General features: G+C 41.8%; 1 protein-coding gene and 1 pseudogene across 22 annotated transcripts in view; one reads left to right on the top strand and one right to left on the bottom strand.

Annotated features, from left to right (window-relative positions):
- MARK3 (microtubule affinity regulating kinase 3) overlaps nt 1-24767 on the bottom strand; it is a 117424-nt gene that overhangs the window by 75674 nt on the left and 16983 nt on the right. For 14 of the 22 annotated variants that reach the window (XM_019009580.4, XM_019009577.3, XM_019009578.4 and 11 more), the window contains exon 2: nt 21493-21684. The exons of 7 other annotated variants lie outside the window; for them this stretch is intronic. In XM_019009580.4, the coding sequence (XP_018865125.1) occupies nt 21493-21684 (192 nt within the window). Of the gene's footprint in view, nt 1-21492; nt 21685-24767 lie in introns of those variants that run through there. One more of the 22 variants, XM_063698206.1, reaches the window with a different exon arrangement.
- On the top strand, nt 348-14893 carry LOC109023129 (large ribosomal subunit protein uL1-like; annotated as a pseudogene).

Here is a 24767-nt window from a genome sequence, read left to right as displayed (position 1 = left end):
TCTTTTCTTTACAATTTACTGACACTTTAAATTTAGCTGACTCTGGGATGGGTAAGCATACAAATAGGTGGGTATTGAATCTGAAAACTTTACAAACTTTTTTTTTTTTTTTTTTTTTTTTTTAAATAGAAAAGCCCTTTGGGCAGTTAAAGAAGGAAAGGGAATTAGGTCCAAACCAATCTGTGGGCTAACCAAGTGAATATACAGAGAGGCAACAGAAGGGTCACCTAGCAGCCTTTGTTCAGAAAGGGTGAGTATGCCCCAGCCAGTGTTTTTAAAACCCATTAGGATATAGGAAGTACTACAGCTTCTATAGCTTCTGGTCAGCTCATCACTGTCACGTAAAAATGATTTCTATGGACTATGGAAAAAGAATGGAAGTGACAATAGAAGGGAAGAAAAGTGGAGAGAGGCTTTGCCATGACCAGGGAATATCAAGTAACTCGGCTTTGCACCTGAGCTCCAAAACAGCAAATGAGCCCACCCCCATAAGATCAAAGAGGCTGTGCTTCCTATTGGGCATCCTGCAGGACACAGGCCCAGAAGACCCACCCCTGAAGAAAGCATCTATAGCCAAAGTCCAGGGAATGAGCTTGGAGTTTCTCTACATCAAACATTCTCACACTTTTTGGTCCCTTTTACACTTTTAAAGATTACTCATTCCCCCAAATGTGGGTTGTATCAATGAATATCTACCATAATACAAATAAAAACTGAGAAACTGTAAAAAAAAAAAAAAAAGTATTTAACAATTGATTTCAAAATAACAATAAGCCCATTGTAACACAAATAATATATTTGTATGAAATTTTCATACAAGTTTCTACACTCAATCTGTTGTGATATCACACATCATGTAACCTCTGGAAAATTCCACTCTACACTTGTGAGAGACAGAATGAAAAAAGCAAATGTTTTACTAGTATCACAAAAATAGTTTTGACTCGGCAGACTCCTTAAAAGGGTCTCAGAAAACCTCCAGGGTTCTCCCCATGTCATACTTTTGAGAATGGCTGCATTATGTACATTAACACCATGTTTTAAAAACCCTGCTTAACTTGGTCTAAAGCCTCCACCTGACCACAGTATTTATTCCCTATGAGTCTATAACCTCCAGAGGAGCTACAGAAAAAATCACTGCAACAAGGTATCCAGCAATTCTGACTCTGGAGTGGATGGGCCATCACCCCCATTTTCAGGAGGAAGCAAATCAGAACTGGGGAAGGAGTGGAGGGAAAACGAGTGTATGCGCCTGAAAAACACAAAGTTGGAATTCTAATTTTGTATTTGGAAAACATAAGTTTCAGTGGAAACTGAATAAGCAAAAGAAAATACTGACTACTGAAATAGGCAAACACGAACTGTCTTACGCATATCTCAACTGGGGAAAAGACATCTTATTCATCTTTATAGCCCTAACTGGCACATAAGGAGTACTCAATAAATGCTGAGTTGTCCAGGTGCGGTGGCTCATGCCTGTAATCCCAGCACTTTGGGAGGTGGGTGGATCACCTGAGGTCAGGAGTTCGAGACCAGCCTGGCCAACATGGTGAAACCCCGTCTCTACTAAAAATACAAAAATTAGCTGGGCTTGGTGGCAGATGCCTATAATCCCACCAGCTACTCGAAAGGCTGAGGCGGGAAAACCACTTGAAACCTGGAAACGGAGGTTATAGTGAGCCAAGATGGTGCCACTGCACTCCAGCCTGGGCGAGAAAATGAGACTCCATCAAATAAATAAATAAATAAATAAATAATAAATAAAATAGGCCAGGTGCGGTGGCTCACGCCTGTAGTCTCAACACTTTGGGAGGCCAAGGCAGGCAGATCATGAAGTCAGGAGACAAAGACCATCCTGGCCAACATGGTGAAACCCCATCTCTACTAAAAATACAAAAAATTAGCTGGGCATGGTGGCATGCGCCTGTAATCCCAGCTACTCGGGAGGCTAAGGCAGGAGAATTGCTTGAATTTGGGAGGTGGAGGTTGCAGTGAGCCGAGATCATGCCACTGCACTCCAGCCTGGCAAGACAGCGAGACTCCCTCTCAAAAAAATAAAAATAAATAAATAAATAAATAAATAAATAAATAAATAAATAAATAAATAAATAAATGCTGAGTTGATCTGAGGCCTTGAACACTCATAATCAGTAACCAAAAAACAGGGCTTCTGGTGTTTTAACAGATGAGGTTTTAAAAATTATATAAATCAAAGTCGAATGAATTTTCTTCAAACTTTACCTTCATAAGTAATTTTACATGGTATACCTTGATCTCCCAATTCCAAAGAAACCCTTAGACATACACACTCTTTTCTGGCCTCCATTCTGCTTTATTCCTCCTCCTCTTCATGGCCAAATCCATCAAAGATGCTGCCTTTCCAGTTCTTCTTCTCTCTGAGCTTCTGAGACCTGGTTTCTATTTTCACACCTGGACTTTTAATCACTAGTTTCTTATGGTTCTGCTCAATATCCTCCTCCTATTCTAAAGATTCTTTTGTTTTTTGCTTTTTTTTTTTGAGACGAGGTCTCGCTCTGTTGTCCAGGGTGGAGTGCAGTGACATGATCACAGTTCATTGCAGCCTCGACTTCCGCAGGCTCAGGTGATCATCCCACCTCAACCGCCCGAGTAGATGGAACTATAGGCACATGCCACCATGTCCAGCTAATTTTTTGTGGAAATGAGGTCTCCTTATGTTACCCAGGCTGGTCTCAAACTCCTGGGCTCAAGCGATCTGCCCACCTCAGCCTCCTGAAGTGCTAGGATTATAGGCATGAGCCACGGCACCTGGTCACTATTCCAAAGATTCTGATTCTGCGTTTTTTTTTTTCTCTTAAGACAGGGTCTCGCTGTCGCCCAGGCTGGAGTGCAGTGGCGCGATCTTGGCTCACTGCAACCTCCACCTCCCGGGTTCGAGCAATTCTCGTGCCTTGGCCTCCCCCAAGTAGCTGGGATTACAGGCACGTGCCACCACACCCAGCTAATTTTTGTATTTTTTTAGTAGAGACAGGGTTTCGCCATGTTGGCCAGGCTGGTCTTGAACTCCTGACCTCAGGTGATCCACCCGCCTCGGCCTCCCAAAGTGCTGGAATTACAGGCATGAGCCATCGCGCCCAGACTGATTCTGTTCTCATACACTTTCATCTTCAGGTACTGCTATTCAATAGCATCTGAAGCAAAAATAGGAGCTGAAATATGTTTCATTCAGCTTAACCAAACTGCAGAAAAGTCATTTTATCAAAAGCAACTATGTCCCCAGAGTGAAACACCATCATTTGATGTGACATGTGTACGTGCAGCAAGGAAGCTTGAGCGGGAGTTCCTAATCCCCTCTTCCTCCTAGCTCCCCGCTGGGATGACTCCACCAAAATCACCTTGGCCCAGAGCTGGAGCCTGGAGAGCTCAGGCAAAGCTGAAACCTTGGGGTCACCAAAAGAGGTGGTAACTGGGGTGTCCCCGATTGCAGTGCCTCAGAAAGGTGTAGACTGGAGAGAAGACCACCCCTTTATTCCAGTGATTGCGGGGTTGGGTAAAGGGAGACTCAACAAACACCAAGGGGGCTCACTAAGTGAGAAAGCCACTTGCTGTGGAAATTTCTGGGAAATTCCATTTACATTCACTCTGATGCCAGCAGCAAAGTGGAAAATTACAAAATAGGGATGGGACAGCTCATACATGAGATGGGCTTCTCCCAACAAATCCACAGCAAACACCCACTGGAGAAAAATCCTTATCTTCCACTTTCTGTTGGTTCACCAACGGTCAAAAGATCCTAACACCCTGTTTCTGAAAGTGTTAACAACATTCTCAGTCACTAAAAGAGGCAAAAAAAAAAAAAAAAAAAAAGACTGCAAGTCCTCTAGGGGGATAGAGTGGCCTGAAGAATGATGCATTAGTCATCTTGGACTGCCATAACCAAAATACCACACACTGGGGGACTTAACAGTAATTTATTTTCTCACAGTTCTGGAGGGGACCTTCTTCCTGGCTTGCAGATGGCCACCCTCTCCCTGCGTTCTCATGTGGTAGAAAAAGCTAGCGTTCTGGTGTCTCTTCATGTAATAACTCTAATCCTATCAATCAGGATTCATACTACGACTTCACTTAACCTTCTATAAAGACCCTATCACCAAATACAGTCACACTGGGGGTTAGGGCTTACACATATGAATTTTGAGGCATACGATTCAATCCATAGCAAATGGAGGCCAAGTCAAACAACTACAACAGTTGGTTACAAATGAAAACCTCAACATGGAAGAATATCACAAGCATGAAGTAGAGCGAAAGAAATAGACACAAAATAATACACTATTATTAAAATACTCTAACATTCTATTAGTACAATGTTAAAACAACAAACAGACAAAACCTATGGTATTAGAAGGTGGCACAGTGGTTCACTTGAGGAGGTGGGGTAGTGAAGGGATTTGAAGGAGGCCAAAGGGAGGCTTCTATGGTGTGGGTCACAGTATATTTTTTGCCCGGGTCATGGTTATTCAAATGTGTTTACTTTGTGATAATTCATCAAGCTGTACACTTATGATTTGGGCACTTTTTATGTATGTTACGTTTCTTTTTGTTTTTGAAACGGAGTCTTGCTCTGTCGCCCAGGCTGGAGTGCAGTGGCGCGATCTTGGCTCACTGCAACCTCCACCTCGTGGGTTCAACCAATTCTCCTGTCTCAGCCTCTCAAGTAGCTGGGACTACAGGCACACACACCATGCCCAGCTAATTTTTGTATTTTTAGTAGAGACAGGGTTTCACCATATCGGTCAGGCTGGTCTTGAACCCCTGACTTCAGGTGATCTGCCTGCCTCGGCCTCCCAAAGTGCTGGGATTCACAGGCATGAGCCATTGCACCCAACCTGTGTTACATTTCAGTAAAGAGTTTTTGTATTTTTAAAGTCAATGATGACTTTAAATAAAATGTCAATAGATAATGCCTAAACCTGAAAAACAAGTAAGACTACAAGCATGTTATAAAGTATGAAAGAATCATTTAAAAGACTAAAGAATCACTTTAAAAGATTAAAAGTGGCCATCCTGGGAGACAAGGAAACCAGTGAGTCTAGGGGACTCTTTTTTAACAAGTCTTGACTCTTTAAACTGTGTGTAATATGTAACTTGAATAAAAATAATTACATGAAAAGTTATTTTCATAACCATAATGAGGACATTGGTTAAAGATGGCATATTGATCACATGCATTTCTCTGTCCTGCCACCTGATAGGCCCACTGAAGAACAAAGACCAAATGACAAAGAATGGCCAAGAGAAGGGAAGGGCTGCCACCAGAAGACAAGTGACTTCAAAGAATTTCTGGGAGATAGAAATCTGACAGCAGTACAGTGGCACATGTAGCAGGGCACAGAAAGACAACCCTAGAATATGCTTGGAAAAGGAAAAACTCAACTGTCCACAGAAAATAACTCTGTGTTGCATGTGTGGAATGTCCCAGTGTAAAGGCCGACGTTCCTCTGGCCTCTATGAGGCTAAGCCAGGCACTCGTCACCCCTTTACTGGGAGCTCTCAGCTTTCTTCTTAGGGCTCCACTCTTGAAGACACGAACAGAATCAAAAATCACAAAAATGAGGAAAGCCTGTGATTTTTCCTGATGCCTTGCTCCATAATTAAGCCTCTTCTTTCAAAAAAGGAGCTACAGTCAATTCTCACTGTTCACTCTATGCAGTTACTGTGCTCACTGAATTAGTGAGTACGAAATCATTGCTTCTAGGGGGTTAGGTTTCTGCAAGCCTCTGGTCACAACATTTTGCAACAGCAGATTAATACATAAGTTTGTTTTATGTGTGTGTCTGTTTAAGAACACCTTCTTTATTATATATGATTGGTTAACACTGAATTCACAGCCACAGCACTGTAACGCACACTTGAGTGAAACTTCCAGCACGTGCATCTTCTTTGTAAAGCACCATAGCCATGTGCAGTGAAAGGAAAAACTCAACTGTCCAGAGTTGTATCCATGGCAAGGCTATGATGTGCCTTACAAAGAAAATGCAAGTGTTAGGTAAGTTTCACTCAAGGGTGCGTTAGGAAGACTAGACAGCACTTCAGCACTATGCTTGGGGCCCATTTTAAACGGCAAAATCATCAACAAAAAGTACAAAAATGAAAAAAAAGGCATTAAATAGATCACGAAAAAGACACTGGTTTACGGCACAAAGACTGAAAAAAGAAAGCAAAGTGTCCCCTTGTTGAACCTCAACTAGGGATGTGCATATTTTTTCACCGTTCCGCATACGTCCGAAAAGGATTACCAAAGCGCTGTACTGAGTTTGGGGTTACAAATAAATTTTATCGAACAGGTAAATTTGCAAATATAGAAACCACAAAAAAATGAGTATTATCTGCCTGGAAATGAATAGTGGTGATGGTTGCCCAATAATGTACATATAGTTGATGTCACTGAACTACACACTTAAAAAATGGTTAAAATTATAACTTTTATGTTGTATGTATTTTACCAAAAAAAAAAAAAAAAAAGTGTTGGCCAGGTGTGGTGGCTCATCCCTTTAATCCCAGCACTTTGGGAGGCCCAGGCAGAAGGATCACTTTAGCCCAGGAGTTCGAGACCAGCCTGAGCAACATGGGGATGCTTCGTCTCTGTAGAAAATACAAAAAATCAGCCGGATGTGGTGGCACACACCTCTGGTCCCAGCTACTCAGGAGGCTGAAGTGGAAGGATTGCTTGGGCCCAGGAGGTAGAGAGCCGCAGTGAGCCAAGATTGCACCACTGCACTCCAGACTGGGCGACAGAGCAAGACTCTGTCTCAAAAAGAAAAATAAATGTTCAAAACTGTGGAATTCCGTGATTTTTTATATATAGGGATTAGGCTTATATGGAGCTTTCTTCCTGCACATTAACCATACCTCCAGGTTGTACTAAAAGCATGCTGACTGTTTTTATGCTTTTTAGTTATTATAACATATGTATTCTATATCTTATATGGAATATATAAATTATATCTTACACTAAGGCTTTCTTTCACCCTTGTCTGCTTGTTTCCAAAAGTTTCTGATTCTTTTTCTTAAGAGACAGGATCTCGCTATGTTCCCCAGGCAGTGGTTATTCACAGAAGCAATCTTGATCCCAATCCCCATCCCACTGATCAGCAGAGGAATTTTGACCTGCTCCGTTTCTGGGCCAGTTCACCCCTCCCCTCAGACAACCTGGTAGACCCCTGTTCTTGGGATATAATTAATTTTTAATTGAAGCAAATCATTCTGGGTTTTAACTTTTTTTGTCAGTCACTACAGTTGTTTTGAATAAAAATTCATCACTGTCTACCCACCCCCAAGAAACCACTTGCTGAGTTTTGGTATAATGTCAAAGAACAATATCCACAATCACCTGAAAAGGTATTAATATGCTCCCTTCCTTTTGTAGCTACATTTCTTTAAACTTTTCAACCAAAACATACTGAAATAGTGTGAATGCAGAGCAGACACAGGAACCCAGCTAACTTCTATTAAGCCAGATATTAAAGAGGTTTGCAAAAAATTTAAACAATTCACTCTTTTCAATAATTTGCCTTGGAAAATAGTTTTTCATAAAAATATGTTATTTACATTACCATGTAATAGGATTATTATTTTTGATGAATTAATATATATTTTAAGTTTCCTAAGTAATAACTTCCAATTCAACAGCTATCAATACATATAACCCTAATAAATAAAAGCTTTGGGGAGTTCTCAATTTTCTATTTATTTATTTATTTATGAGATGGGGTCTCGCTCTGTCAACCAGGCTGGAGTACAGTGGTACAATCTCGGCTCACTGCAAGCTCCACCTCCCGGGTTCACGCCATTCTCCCACCTCAGCCTCCTGGTAGCTGGGACTACAGGCGCCCGCCACCACGCCCAGCTAATTTTGTTTTCATATTTTTAGTAGAGACGGGGTTTCACCATGTTAGCCAGGATGGTCTCGATCTCCTGACCTCGTGATCCGCCCGCCTCAGCCTCCCAAAGTGCTGGGATTACAGGCGTGAGCCATCGCGCCCAGCCTCAATTTTCAATTTAAAGGAGTTCTGAGACAGAAACGTTTGAGAACTGCTGTTCTCATCAATGGCATTGTACATAACCACTGAAATGAACAATTATGACGATTAGTGGCAACGTAGAAAACTGCTTTGGATAAAATTCCGAGGGCGGAAAAAACAAGATACAAAATTATAATCAAAAATATGTTGAAAAAACACGTATATGGAAAATATACAAAAACAAAAATGGTATTCAGAATATTAGGATTGTGGGGTTTTTCTTCTCTATTCTCCAAACTTTCTGTAAAGTTAACATAGTCTTCACCAACAAACTCGTGACTAAACATAAGCATTTATGCAAAGTCTCAGGAAGTTTCACACATCCCAGGATGAAGAAATGTGGTTTCAAGAGTGAAGCACCAGATGAAAAGGCAGGAGGGGGAGGACTAAGTGACTGAGGGGTGGGATCATCAGTTCCTCCCAGGCAGAAGAGAAGATTCTTATCTAGAGAAACTGGATACTCTCAGAAATCTAAGGACACAAATATCTGGGGTCTTCAATAAAAGCACCAGACAACTCCCAATAGGAAAGCTCTGTGGTCAAACATGTCCTATTCATACAAACACAGCTTGTGATCAGATGCTTAGGGCTCCACATTAGGTACAGACAACCAGAGGCTACCAGACATCCAGAGAAAGCCTCTATATGAAAGAGCGGTAACAAGAAAGAACCCCAGAAAAAAAGAGAAACAATGCAGGGAACAAAAATCTACTTTATAAAAAAGCTTAAAAAAAAAAAAAAAAAGCCTTTACTATTCTCAGGGAGTCAGCAGAAGAAACAACATTCATAATACCAGGGCTAGATGCTGTAAAGACAATAACAACAAACAGATGAAAATGATCAGAGTGAGCTGGGGAGAGAAGAGGAGACACACACACACACCTTTCTTTCTTTTTTTTTCTTTTTTTGAGACAGAGTTTCGCTCTGTCACCCAGGCTGGAGTGCAGTGGCGCGATCTCGGCTCACTGCAACCTCTGCCTCCCGGGTTCAAGCGATTTTCCTGCCTCAGCCTCCTGAGTAGCTGGGATTACAGGTGCGTGCCACCACGCCCAGCTAATTTTTTTGGATTTTTAGTAGAGGCAGGGTTTCACCATGTTGACCAGGCTGGTCTCAAACTCCTGACCTCAAGTGACACTTCTGCCTTAGCCTCCCAAAGTGCTGAGATTACAGGCATGAGTCACCATGCCCGGCCCACACACACATTTTTAACAGAAAGAATGGAAGATGAAGTTAAAAATATCTCCCAGAAAGTAAAAACATAGAGATAGAAGACAGATTTTGAGGCTCTTTTCAAGCACTCCAGTCTCTGCTTAAGGATTCCAGAATGAAGATTTTTAAGTTAAAAAAGAGACAATTTTCCAGAACTGAAAGACAAAAACCTTTAAAGGGTCCAATGAGCACCAAGAACAATGAATGAAGACTAACCCTTGGCGTCTCAATGGCTAATTTCTAAAAACCAAGGATAAACTTCCAGAAAGAAAAAAAAATGTTACATACTTAAGCTACTTACATGGTTATACTCCAGTCTTTGACATTCCCAATATCTGAAAACCTTTCATGATCCAAGTTTGAGCTTCCCATTCTTTAACCAACTTCTTCTACCTTCCTGCTCACTCAATCTAGTACTCTAATAACTGTTGGAACTTACCAGGATCTGTAATCCACTGACCCCACACCTTCATAGGGTCAGTCTTCCTCCTCAAGTTCTTACTTCCTAATTATATCACTAATTTCATTGTGATCACTCCCTCGGGTGTTGTATAACAATGCTCCTTTGTCCTTTCACTATACTAATGTGACAAAACCCCAATCTCTGCAAATGCCATGCCTGCAGCTGGGCAACTGAATGCGGCTGGAGAGTAGCACACCGCCATGCTGACTCTTCCCACTTTAAATCCTTGGTCACCAACCTCAGGGAAGCCTTAAGGCTGCCTGGCAATTCTATTACATTTCTCTAGTCCATTCACTCTCCTGCTTATCTGGCAATTATTTTCACCTCCTCACATCTCTAATACATCTCCTCATCGTAGCAGATCAGTTTGCTTTCCATTTTACTGAAAAAACAGTTTGCACTCAGAAAATTTCTACAAGCTCCTACTACCATAAGGATCCCCTCACCTGCACTGATGCCGGCACCCTCTGCTTTCCTCCTATTTCTTTACTTTATTTTCTTTCTTTATTTTTTGAGACAGAGTTTTGCTCTTGTTGCCCAGGCTGGAGTGCAGTGGTGCGATCTCGGCTCACCACAACCTCTGCCTCCTGGGTTCAAGCAATTTGCCTGCCTCAGCTTCCTGAGTAGCTGGGATCACAGGGGCACGCCACCATGCCCAGATAATTTTTTGTATTTTTAGTAGAGATGAGGTTTCACCATGTTGGCCAGGCTGGTCTCGAACTCCTGATATCAGGTGATCCACTCGCTTCGGCCTCCCGAAGTGCAGGGATTACAGGCGTGATCCACCACGCCTGGCTTGCTTTCCTCCTATTTCTATGGAAGAACTGTTCATGTTATCCAAAGACCAATGCCTCCACCATCCCCTCACCTATTCCAAAATCTCTTCGACAGCACCAATTTCCTCCTTTCTATTAGATTATCCCCATTAGTAGAGAAATATGTTGATATTTTGTCCATCTTCTAAAAAATACCTTGGCCTAATGTCTCCCTGTAGCTACCATCCCACTTATCTGTGCCTAGAAAGAGCTACCTTGCTGTCTCTAATTTATACTCACCGATTCTCTCTTGAGCTAATACATTATATTATATGTGTGAGTACTGCAAAATATTTGAAAGATAAGCTAGAACATTTTGGCCAATTAGCAGTAACACATAAAACCTAAGAGTTTATAGAAAAAGAAACAACTATTAATTTTAGACAAAGCTTTACAATTATATAAGAAAATAAATGATCATAGCCAAAACTCAACAATACTTACACAGTCGTAATTTAAGTAAATAAGCCAAATATATCATTGCAATAGAAAAGCTAGGGAAAGAAATGTAGATATGGAAGTGGGAAGTGGAAGTCAATGATGTTTAAAATGATAAATTTGGAGAAAGCTATTAGAGTATCAGAAGAAAGAGCTTAAAAAAGTCGGGGCCTTTGAGTAATAATGCTGAGAAAAAAGAGGGATAAGAAAAGAAACTTCTGATTGTCATTAGAACTTTTTAGTATATTTGACTTGTTAAGCTATGTGCATGCATTACTTTAGGAAAATAATTTTTTTAACAATAAATAACTCCAATAAAGTACAAATGACTGAAACAAGTGAGTTCTGTAGTTCGTGTGAAGGGAAAGGTCTCTGGGAGGCTATGAAAATTAGTGGGGGGAAAATAATGAACTTGAAAGAAAACTGTGGTGTAAAACAGGCAATATTTCACACCAAAATAACCATAAGCTATGAAAAGTTGGTCAAAAGCAAGACAGCAGATGCAACTAACATCCCCAGATTTCATAGTAAATATGGGATAGATGCTTCCAGGACAATATGGATAATGGGTAGCATTTTCATTTAAGAGCTAAATCAGATGAATTTCACAACTGGTACATGTATTTTAAAAATATATAAAATGAGCATTTTGATATCCATTTCTGATTGGTTCATGGTCATCCTGGGGGAAGTCTCATCTAAACTGAACTTACACCATAACTAGGCTATTTAAAGGCTTGATTTAAAATGGTCTCCAGAGTGTACATATTAACGTATCTTGTTTATAATTCTTATTCCAACATGTTTGTTAAATTAAAACGACTTTCTTCCAACGAACACATAGTTTTTCATGAGTATCTTTTTTTTTTTTTTGAGACAAGGTCTTACTCTGTTGCCAGGCTGGAGTGTACTGGCGTGATCTTGGCTCACTGCAACCTCCGCCTCCCGGGTTCAAGTGATTCTCCTGCCTCAGCCTCCCAAGTAGCTGGGACTACAGGCGCACACCACCATCCCCAGCTATTTTTTGTATTTTTAGTAGAGATGGGATTTTGCCATGTTGGCCAGGCTGGTCCCAAACTCCTGACCTCAGGTCTCGATCTCTTGACCTTGTGATCTGCCCACCTTGGCCTCCCAAAGTGCTGGAATTACAGGCGTGAGCCACCATGCCCGGCCTTCGTGAGTATCTTTTATGTTCATGACATCCTTGTGACTTAAATGCATGATATAGATTGTCCCTACTCCCTTCTTTCAGAAAATTCTTTTCATGATATAATTCTACATCTCTGTTCTTACCCCAAGGATAGCAGTTAAAACTCTCAACATAATACACAATAAGCCTTTAACTTATACTGACTCAGAATGAATTAAGTCCCCAAATCATCAATGCCACTCTTCCCACAACCCTCTGGGTTTTCTTCAGAGGTTTTAGTTCTTCAATAGGCAAGATACATCACGTTCCCATCACAGGGCAAGAGAACGCTGACAAAAATAAAGATCTTAGCTGAGAAGAGTACTAAGTAGCCGGGTGTGGTGGCTCATGCCTGTAATCCCAGCACCTGGGGAGGCCGAGGCGGGCGGATCATCTGAGGTCGGGAGTTCAAGACCAGCCTGACCAACATGGAGAAACTCTGTCTTTACTAAAAATACAAAATTAGCCGGGCATGGTGGCACATGCCTGTAATCCCAGCTACTAGGGAGGCTGAGGCAGGGGAATCGCTTGAACCTGGGAGATGGAGGTTGCGGTGAGCTGAGATTGAGCCATTGCACACTCCAGCCTGGGCAACAAGAGCAAAAGTCCATCTTAAAAAAAAAAAAAAAAGAAAAGAAAAGAAAAGTACTAAGTAATAAAAATACACTAATTAACAGACCAGACCAGAGGCTTTAGGTTTCTTTCTACCAGGAATATTATACTGTTATATAAAATCAGTTTTCTAGTTAACAATTCACTTAATTCTTTACCACACGATCCAGTAATGTCACTCCTAGAGAAATTAAAACTTATGTTCACAGAAAAACCTGTACAGGAGTTCTATTCATAATTGCCAAACACTGGAAACTATTCAAATGTCCTTCAGTGGGGGAGCTAATACCAACTGTAGCACAGCCATACAACAGAATACTTCTCAGCAACAAAAAGGAACAAACTGTCAATATATGCAACAGCCTGAATCAATCTCAAAGACATGATGCTGAGTGAGAAGAAGCCAGTTTCAAAAGGTTACATACCATATGATCCCATTTTATTTGACATTCTCAAAAAAAAGACAACTGACCAGGCGTGGTGGCTCATGCCTGTAATCTCAGCACTTTGGGAGGCCGAGGCAGGCGGACTGCTTAAGCTCAGGAGTTCGAGACCAGCCTGGGCAATATGGTGAAACTCCATCTCTACCAAAAATAAAATAAAATAAAATAAATAAATAAAATAAAATAAAATAAAATAAGCCAGGTGCGGTACTATGTGCTTGTGGTCCCAGCTACTGGGGAGGCTGAAGTGGGAGGTTGCTCGAGTCCAAAAGGTGGAGCTTGCAGTGAGCCGAGATCGCGCTGCACTCCAGCCTGGGCGACAGAGCCAGACTGTGTCTCAAAAAAAAAAAAAAAGCGTGTTATTAAAAAACAATATAAACTTAATTTTCGACATTCCAAATGAGAGATCAAAAGTTTCCCAAATGCAAGAAGTTATATGATTATTGCCTTCTTGAGGGAAAAAAAGCTCCATTTACATTAGCAACAAAAATTATAAAATAGCTTGAAATGAATTTAACAAGCATTATATAAAACATAGATGAAAAAAGTTACAAAACCTGAAAACAAATTTGAGACACATGCACATTCCTGAATAGAAACACCTGGCATTAGCCGGATGTGGTGGCTCACACCGGTAATCCCAGCACTTTGGGAGGCCGAGGCGGGCGGATCACCTGAGGCTGGGAGTTTGAGACCAGTCTGACCAACATGGAGAAACCCGTCTCTACTAAAAATACAAAAATTAGCCGGGCATGGTGGTGCATGCCTGTAATCCCAGCTACTCGGGAGGCTGAGGTGGGAGAATTGCTTGAACCCAGGAGGCGGAGGTTGTGGTGAGCTGAGATCACGCCACTGCACTCTAGCCTGGGCAACAAGAGCGAAATTCCGTCTCAAAAAAAAAAAAAAAAAAAAAAGAAAGAAAGACTTGGCATCATTAAAATATCAATTTCCTCCCAAACTATTAATAATTTATAAAACCAACTAAACCCTCTTTTCTGGTTAGCGTGGCATGAGAATCCATAAGCAGCAAAGTCTCTCACGACACCCTGGATGAGGCGGTGCAGAAGTCCTGCACGGGAACCAGTGAAAGTGTCCCAAGTTCCTGAAGATGGTGGAGTTGCAGATCAGCTTGAAGAACTATGACCCCCAGAAGGACAAGCGCTTCTCGGGCACCGTCAGGCTTAAGTCCACTCCCTGTCCCAAGTGTGGGTCCTGGGGGAACAGCAGCACTGTGACGAGACCAAGGCCATGGATATCCCCCCAAGTGGACACTGAGGTGCCAAAAAAACTCAAGAATAAGAAACTGGTCAAGAAGCTGGCCAAGAAGTATGATGCATTTTTGGCTTCAGAGTCTCTGATCAAGCAAATCCCACGAATCCTCGGCATAGGCCTAACAAAGGCAGTAAAGTTCCCTTCCCTGCTCACACACGATGAAAACACGGTGGCCAAAGTGGATGAGGCGAAGTCCACAATCAAGTTTCATATGAACATGTTATGTTTGGCTGTGGCTGTTGGCCACATGAAGATGACAGATGATGAGCTTGTGCGTAACATTCACTTGGCTGTTAACTTCTTGGTGTCACTGCTGGAGAAAAAACTGGCAGAATGTCCGGGCCTTATATATCAAGAGCACCATGGGCAAGCCCCAGCGCCTATATTAAGGCATATTTGAAAAGATTCTACTGCTACTAGTAAAAAAAACAAAAAACAAAAAACCAACTAATCCCATGAAAACTAATCTAATCAAAATTTCATGTTCTGTTTTTAGAAAATGGCAACTTAATTATAAAATTCATGTGGAAGAGTAAATGACCAAAAAAAAAAAAAAAGCTATGAAAATTTTGAAAAATAAGAGTCATTGGCCAGGCGTGGTGGCTCACACCTGTAATCCCAGCACTTTAGGAGGCTGAGGTGGGCAGTTCAAGAGATCGAGACCATCCTGGCCAACATGATGAAATCCCATCTCTACTAAAAATACAAAAATTAGCTGGGCATGGTGGCACACACCTGTAATCCCACTTACTCAGGAGGCTGAGGCAGGAGAATTGCTTAAACCCGGGAGGTGGAGGTTGCAGTTAGCTGAGATCCCGCCACTGCACTCCAGCCTAGCGACAGAGCGAGACTCCATCTCACCAAAAAAAGAGAGAGAGAGAAAAAAAAGAATCATCAGGAGGGGAACTTGACCTAAAACATACAATCCACAGCTGCAGTAATAAAAACACCACGGTATGGGTATAGGACTAAACAAACAGACTGGAGAAATAACAGGACACATATGAGAATTTATTATGTGTTAACGCAGGTATCTTCAATTGTGGGGAGAGAACTGATGGTTCTGGGACAATTGTAATCCACGTGGAAAAAAAAGTCAGATCCCTACACCTAATACTAATCTTCCCAAATACATACCACATGAATTAAACGTTAAAATGTGAGCCATAGGAGGAGTATTAGAAGAAAATACAAAACTGGTTTTTTTTCTGTTTTTTTTTTTTTGAGATGGAGTCTCACTCTGTCACCCAGGCTGGAGAGCAGTGATGCAGTCTCAGCTCACTGCAAGCTCTGTCTCCCGGGTTCATGCCATTCTCCTGCCTCAGCCTCCTGAATAGCTGGGGCTACAGGCGCCCGCCACCACGCCCAGCTAATTTTTTGTATTTTTAGTAGAGACAGGGTTTCACCGTGTCATCCAGGATGGTCTCGATCTCCTGACCTCGTGATCCACCCACCTCGGCCTCCCAAAGTGCTGGGATTACAGGCGTGAGCCACTGCACCCGGCCTATAGAACTGTTCTTTAAGTCATGGGACAAATCTTCAAGAAGACATGAAACCCAAATGTAATAAAGAAAAAGATTAAATGATTTTGCCACATAAATACTTAAAAACTTCCCTAAAACAAGAAAGACACCATAAACAGTTAAAAGGAGTAATCTAGGGAAAGATATTCATAACCTACATTAACAGACACATCAGACAGATGACTGAAACATAAAGGGTTTAAATCACTAAGATTAAAAAAAAAGAAAAATGAATAAAGGATATAAACAGGAAACTTGTTTTATTTTTATTTATTTTAGAGAGTGTCCTCTGTTGCCCCGGCTGGAGTACAGTGGTACAATCATAGCACAATGCAGTCTTGTACTCCTGGGCTCAAGTGATCCTCCTTGCCTTGGCCTCCCAAAGCACTATGAATACAGGCATGAGCTACTGCCGGTGGCCAGGGAACTTGCTTCAAAAAGAAATTATGAATGACAAAAATATATAAAAAGATCATAAATCTAAGTAGTGAAAAGCGAAAAAGCAACTTCTGGTTTTTTCTACACTCTTTTTTTGTCCATACGTGCTATGGTTTGAATGAATGTCCCCTCCCAAACTCATGTTGAAATGTAATTGCTGTTGCAGCAGTACTAAGACACGGGGCCCTGGAGAGGCAATCAGATTGCAAGGGTTCTGCCCTCTTTTCTTCCTTTCTCCTCCTCTTCCCTTCCTTCCCCACTCTTTGCCCTTCCATCACGCCCTTCATGTATCAAGAAGGCCCTGGCCAGATGCAGCCCCTGGATCTTGGACTTCCCAGCCTCCACAACTGTAAGAAATAAATTTCTTATCTTTATAAATTACCTAGTCCCTGGTATTGTGTTACAGCAGCAAAAACAGACTGAGACCTTCAGATAGACAAAAATTATCTACAGTGTAGAAGCATGTACGAAAATGAACACTCTATTCCATTTTGGTAGAATAATAAAGTAGGTACATCACTTTTTATTCAAAACCAATTTAGTAGTATCTATTACAATGTCAAATGGTCATCCACTTTCACCCAGGACTTCCATTTCTAGGAATTATCCTACAGAAACACTTAACAAGGACACACAATGCTAAAGAATGTCCACTGCAGATCTGTTTGTAACAACAAAAATTTAGAAACAACCCTAATGCCCACTGATAGGAAATAAACTATGGTACCACCATACCCAGGAAGACTATGCTGCCTTTAGACTAATATGTCAGATCTATGAGTACTAAGACCCAGACATGGTCAAGGTACATTACTAAGAAAAAAAAACTATCATCATGTCCCATGAGTCCCTTTCTGTTAAAATTTTTTTAAAAGTTAATGTCTATGTAAAAAACTCTGGGAATATATACCAAACTGCTGAAAGTGATTGTCTTTGAAGAGACACATTTCAAGGAACTCACTTTCTACATAATGAATTTCTATATTTCTATAATGTTTACATTTTATATGTCATATCTACAATAGGCAAAAAAAACCCCACAAGAGTAAAATGATTTTGTTCAAAGTTTTTCCTTTTTTCTTTTTTTTTTTTTTTTTTTTACTTTAAGTTCTGGGATACATGTGCACAACGTGCAGGTTACACAGGTATACATGTGCCATGGTGGTTTGCTGCGCCCATCGACCCATCAGCTACATTAGGTGTTTCTCCTAATGCTATCCCTCCCCTTGCCCCTCACCCCCTGACAGGCCCTGGTGTGTGATGTTCCCCTCCCTGTGTCCATGTGTTCTCCTTGTTCAACTCCCACTTACGAGTGAGAACTTGTTCAAAGTTTTAAAAAAACTGAGAAACTTTTTAAATTAAACCACTCTGCTAGTCATATTCAAGCATTTCTAGAGAAAAGAACCTACTAGAAGTAAACACCACAGGCCAGACTCTAGATAATGTAAATCAGGTAAGGTAAATGGAAGAGGTTCGTCTGTCTCAACGCTCTCTTGGCCCACCATCTCTGCCCACATAAGGAAGCTGGCAAGTAGCCACCTGGAACTGGTGGGAACTAAGAAACTCAGAGGTCTCGTTCCTTATCTCAAGAAAGCTTTAATCAAGGACAACAAGGACAGCTCCGCCCACACAAGCTGTTTACAGATTCCAAAAGCAGTCTATAAGGCAGCTCAGCAACAAGGAGTCTTAACTAAAAATCCACAAGAATTTTATCACTAAAATTAATGAATTGTCAAAAGGCAAATTTCTGGCAACAGTCTTTTAAAATTCCAGTTAGCATACTCCAGTGCTTCCCAACCTTTTCCAAGTCTCCGCACACACAGGAAATGAAAATATTTACAGGGCACACTGCTGCAAACAGAGGATGCATGCTGACAGATGACAGACCCAGGGCTCATGCTCTTGCAGCCCCAGGCCTGGTGGGCTGCAGGCGTGAATGCTACGCCATATGTGTCACAGTCTTGGCACATCTACCAGAAGGGTCTCGCACAGGGAGAGCATTTGTTTAAAAAGCTTCCTTCAAAAGTATTTACATTCAGGCCAGGCATGGTGGCTCACGCCTATAATCCCAGCACTCTGGGAGGCTGAGGTGGGTGGATCACCTGACGTCAGGAGTTCGAGACCAGCCTGGCCAACATGGTGAAACCCCCTCTCTACTAAAAATACAAAAAATTCGCTGGGTGTGGTGGTGGGTGCCTGTAATCCCAGCTACTTGGGAGGCTAAGGCAGGAGAATCGCTTGAACCCAGGAGGCAGGAGGTTGCAGTGAGCTGAGATCACGCCACTGCACTCCAGCCTGGGCAACAGTGAGACTCTGTTGCCAACACCGCCCCCCACCCCAAAAAAAACAGTATTATTGCATTCATTTAACAAATATTTATTAAGTACCTAACAGGTTCCAAGCACCGTGTTAAGTTCTGTCATCTTCCCCTACAGACTGGAGATAGCCTACAAACTAGAGAAGGAGACAGACAAACGAGCAATTCCAATACAATGTAAACTGTGCCATATAAGGGGAGTATCGGGATTTTTATGGAATCCCATGCCTGGGGAAAGGGGATTTGTCAATGATTACTTCTCAGAAATGTTCCCTAAACAGAAGAGTAAAGAGTATTTCAGGTACAGGGAAAAGCAGGTGCAAAGACCTAAATGCAAGAAACCACATCAAAGGTTGGGCACGCTGGCTTACACCTGCAATCCCAGCATTTTGGGAGGTTGAGGCGGGCAGATCACCAGGTCAAGAGATTGAGACCATCCTGGCCAACATGGTGAAACCCCAACTCTACTAAAAATACAAAAATTAGCCGGGCATGGTGGCGCACGCCTATAGTCCCAGCTACTCAGGAGGCTGAGGCAGGAGAATCACTTGAACCCAGGAGGCGGAGGTTACAGGGAGCTGAGATCACACCACTGCACTCCAGCCTGGCGACAGAGCTAGACTCCGTCTCAAAAAAAAAAAAAAAAAACAAGAAGCAAAACAGGCTCTGTACCATATGAGTATAACAATAGGAGGGAATTAGTTTTGGGGTTTTAATGCATGTATTTTTGATTAATAGGAATGGGGCTGAGCAGAAAGCCATTTCACAAAGGTTAGGAAAGTATGTGCCTTCCTACACAATAACCGATTAAACATACGCTATGAGAAAAGTAGAGAGATTAAGAAACTTCTTGAAGATAAATCTGTAAATACTGACAATACTATTGATTAGCAAGTAACATGAGCTCATACACATAAGTGTATACCTGAAGTTAAAGACAATTTTTACTGTGGTAGCAGACATTTGCTACTGAAAAAGAACAAAACATTACCTATTTTTAAAGGTAAAGATTATTTAAACACTCTATGATATTTCCAACGTTTAAAGTAATGGGAAAGCAAAAGAACTCCCAGATGGGCCAGGCACAGTGGCTCACGCCTGTAATCCCAACACTGTGGGAGGCCGAGGCAGGCGGATCACGAGATGAGGAGATCGAGACCATCCTGGCTAACACAGTTAAACCCCGTCTCTACTAAAAATACAAAAAATTAGCCGGGTGTGGTGGCGGATGCCTGTAGTCCCAGCTACTCGGGAAGCTGAGGCAGGAGAATGGCGTGAACCCAGAAGGCGGAGCTTGCAGTGAGCCGAGATTGCACCACTGCACTCCAGCCTGGGTGACAGAGTGAGACTCTGCCTCAGAAAAAAAACAAAAACAAAAACAAAACAAAAAACTCCCAGACACCTAATATATGTTTCATGTTCTTTTGAGAAAGCTTAATTAGGCTGGGCGTGGTGGCTCATGCCTATAATCCCAGCACTTTGGGAGGCTGAGGCGGGCAGATCACCTGAGGTCAGGAGTTTGAAACCAGCCTGACTAACATGGTGAAACCCCACCTCTACTAAAAATACAAAAAAAAAAAAAAAAAAAATTAGCCAGGCGTGGTGGTGTGCGCCTGTAATCTCAGCTACTCAGGAGGCTGAGGCAAGAGAAACGCTTGAACCTGGGAGGCGGAGGTTGCAGAGAGCCGAGACCACGCCACTTCACTCCAGGCCTGGGCTACAGGGCAAGACTCCGTCCCAACCCCCGACACCCCCCCCACCCCCCCAAAAAAGAAAAAGCTTAATTAGTGAGGCATGGTGGCTCATGCCTGTAATCTCAACACTCTGGGAGGTTGAGGCAGGAGGACTGCTTGAACTCAGGAGTTCAAGACCAGCCTGGGCAACACGGTGAGAACCCTGTCTCTACAAAAAAATTTTTTAAACATTAGCCGGGTGTGGCAGTGCATGCCTGTAGTCTCAGCTACTCGGGAGGCTGAGGTGGGAGAACTGCCTGACCCTACGAGGTCAAGGCTATAGCGAGCCATGATTGAGCCACTGCACTCCAGTCCAGGTGACAGGGCGAGGCCCTGTCTTGAAAATAAAATAGGTTGGGCACGGTGGCTCATGCCTGTAATCCCAGCACTTTAGGAGGCCAAGGCGGGTGGATCACGAGGTCAGGAGTTCGAGACCAGCCTGACCAACATGGTGAAACCCCGTCTCTACTAAAAATCCAAAAAAAAAAAAAAAAAATTAGCCTGGTGTGGTGGTGTGCGTCTGTAATCCCAGCTATGTATTACAAATTTATATTATGTGGTTAGAACTTGGCATGTAATACATGTAATACATAGTAGCTATGTATTACAGGCACTATGGCTCACGCCTGTAATCCCAGCACTTTGGGAGGCCGAGACGGGCGGATCACAAGGTCAGGAGATCGAGACCATCCTGGCTAACATGGTGAAACCCTGTCTCTACAAAAAATTAGCTGGGTGTGGTGGCGGACACCTGTAGTGCCAGCTACTCGGGAGGCTGAGGCAGGAGAATGGTGCGAACCCGGGAGGCAGAGTTTGCAGTGAGCTGAGATCATGCCACTGCACTCCAGCCTGGGTGACGGAGCGAGACTCCGTCTTAAAAAAAAGAAATAAGGCCTATATCTATATTCTTTTCTTTCTCTTACATGGAAATAAACAGAGCAACTGTCATAACAGAAATAAGCATAACTGGTATTTACCTCTCTGCCTGTAAGGATATGTCTTGCCAATTTTACTTTTGCAAAATTCCCCTTGCCGATTGTTTTCAACAGTCTGTAGTTTCCGATGTGAGGTTGTTCATCTGCACAGGAAGCTATAGAGTTTCTACACCGAGCTCCTGAGCGGCTGGTACGAGAGGTAACTTCTTGACGCCCATCTCCATGTGACGTGTGCTGCAATACAGCATACACAAAGATAAGGAAATGAGAGAACACAGAGTACTTGCCAAGTTCTAAGAGCTTCTAGTTGAAGAAAAAACATGCCTACTTTAATTTTAATCTTAAAGTATCTAGCACTTCAAAGGAATTTAACCACATAATATAAATTTGAGGAAAATAAAAATTCTGAGACGAAAAATACCAACTGTTGAAGTTCAATTGAGTGTTCAGGAAGAAATTAGATATTTTGCATACATGGCTGTCATATAAAATAGGAGTAAAAGGGCTACCTTCTGGTTATACAGTGCTTAACTTTTCCATATGTTAGTAAGTGCACCTGCACACCTGAGCCTCATTACAGCCCGTGCAGCAGGGGAAAAGCTAATGTCACCATTCACTAGATAAGGATACAGCCACATAACTGTTCAGGGGGAAATCCATAGAGAATCTGGATTCCCGATTTCCTTCTACACTACACTGCTAACAGTAATTCAAAACAATGTGCTTTACAGAAACAGCTAGACTGTGTGGCCCTTAATAGATGGCCCTTGTATAGATGAATAAAGTACTCAATATGCTTACTAAATAAAGTACTCAATATGTCTCTACCCTATGAAATATTCAGGCCCAAGAATTACACTTCTGTGTACACACTGTGTACATGGCTGTATGCGCAGGCATCCTGCTACTACTGCTCCCTTGGCCCCCACACACACTCAAAGGATTAGACGTCCCAATCCTTTCCCCATTGTGGCTGTTAACTCCTGCCCAAGGGAGGCTTCTCATTCCACATGCACTCACAGCCACTTTCCACCCCCTTTACACGTTTCTCTTTTCCAACTTTTTGTCCAGGAAAATGTCCTGTCTTTCTCTATACACCTATAAATCAAAACAAGCCTGATTTAACTAATAAACTGCTTTGTAATTTACTCAAATCAAAGGAAATGAAACCCAGGTGTTTTAAAGTGAAAGTAAGCTTTAAAACTTGCGCCATCTACCTCTGAATTTCTCAAAAGATGTCCTTTTCAGAATTTCCTCATTAGTCTCCATCTACTTCTTCATTATTTCTCTAATATTTTCACATTCACATACCAGGTTTGGGGATAGGCTCTTGTCTGTTTTACTCAGTTATCACATAATATGGCATCTCAACAACAATTTCTGTTTTTATTGCAAATGTCTATTTTAGATTAAACAGGCTTTTTATGACCTCGCTACAAATCTAGGCAACTTGTAAACACTGTTCCTCTAACAAAAATGATTCTGATTTCCATATTAGAACTTTGGGAAGATAGACCATTTATAAATATGGAGGTGATAAAAGACTAAAATGATAATAAAGCTTTGACACTAAGGCTTTAATACAAAAACAGGTAGATTTTGTGCACAAGATGCATGCTGTTGTAATGCAAATTATTACATCAACTGCAGTCTAGTTTTAAAAGAAGCTGGGTGATCACGTTTATGTTTATTTCTACATGATTTTAATTACACTAGAATTTAAGTTTCATGAAAACAGTAACAGGAATTTATTATTCCTTATATCTTAGAACAGCAGTTGGTACAAAACTGGTACTCAATAAATATTAGAATGGCTGAATAAATGATATAAATGCTAACCACTATAGTGTTCAGAAGGTTAAAAATAAGGGAAATTTCTCTTTTTTATCTTCTGAATTTCTTCATTCATTCATTGAATATTTACTGAGTGAGTTACACACACACACACACACACACACACACACCAGGCACTATTTAAGGTGTGGTAAAAAGCAGTGCATAAAGCAGTCCATGTCCCCATGAGGTATGTATCAAGTGGTTTTACTGTCTGTGCAATGAAAACATATTCACTGAAATTATACTACTGGCCAAAATTTTTGTTAAAAAAGCTTTTTGCAATGTAAACATATATTTTCAAATTTACATGTTTCATAAATTCAACCTTCATGTGTGAAAGCTGATCATACTAATTGGGTCATTCTATTCGTACTCAACTAAATCAGAGTTGAGGGGCAGGGATGGGGTGGGGGGACGGGGAGGGGGAGGGATGTAACATTGCTCCAAGATTATAATTCTCTGTAAGCCTGGCTGCTGAAACTGCCTGTTGTAACCTGAAACCAGTTTATCTAATGGCTACTGAAACAACTTGTTGCTGACTCTAAGACCAGTATTACCCACCACTGTCACTCACCAATCAGGGCTTGCCACCTCCCCAAAACTTTACTAGTGCCAATGACCTGTCTTTCAAAATATGTAACACTTCTCTTTATAAAACCTCCATCCTTTACTTTGTTCTTCATACATACTGAAGACCACCCTGTGGTCTGTGTGCCCCAAATTGCAATTCTTGCATCCCAAATAACACATTTTAACTTCAGAGATTCATCTCTACGTTTTATTGGACTTCAATATGTGTTTTCTATAATGAGGCAGTCAAATTGATGAAATAATAATTTTCATGCAAACCAACTGCCTTCTGTTTAATGTAAAATAGAAATCTTAGAAAAATCTTGTTTTTTTTTGAGATGGAGTCTCACTCTGTCAGCTGGAGTGCAGTGGCGCAATCTCAGCTCACTGCAACCTCCGCCTCCCAGGTTGAAGCAATTCTCCTGCCTCAGCCTCATGAGTAGCTGGGAGTCAGGTGCGCACCACCATACCCGGCTAATTTTTGTATTTTTAGTAGAGACAGGGTTTCACTATGTTGGCCAGGCTAGTCTCGAACTCCTGACCTTAAGTGATCTACCCACCTCAGCCTCCCAAAGTGCTGGGATTACAGGCATGAGCCACCGCGCTCGGCCAGGAAAATCTTAAGATTCACAGGCATCCAATGTTCCTATCTTTGCTTACTCACCAATGTGCTTATAATAAAATACTAACTCCTTAGCGCTTCATCCACTAGCATGTAACCTTCACAAGGACAGGCATTTTGTGTTTTGTTCATTATCAGATATTCCCCAAAACTGAAACAGTGCCTAGCACATGGCCGACATGCAATACATTTTTGCTGAATGTTAAACAAATTCAAGGCCCGCTCATCTCTTCTTCCTCTCCCACGACATCATCCAGTAGACTCTAGCTTTGAGTCTAGCTCTGACTCA

This window comes from Gorilla gorilla, chromosome 15 (genome assembly GCF_029281585.2).
Source record: "Gorilla gorilla gorilla isolate KB3781 chromosome 15, NHGRI_mGorGor1-v2.1_pri, whole genome shotgun sequence".
Classification (NCBI taxonomy): domain Eukaryota; kingdom Metazoa; phylum Chordata; class Mammalia; order Primates; family Hominidae; genus Gorilla; species Gorilla gorilla.
This window is presented reverse-complemented; position numbering and strand designations above follow the sequence as displayed.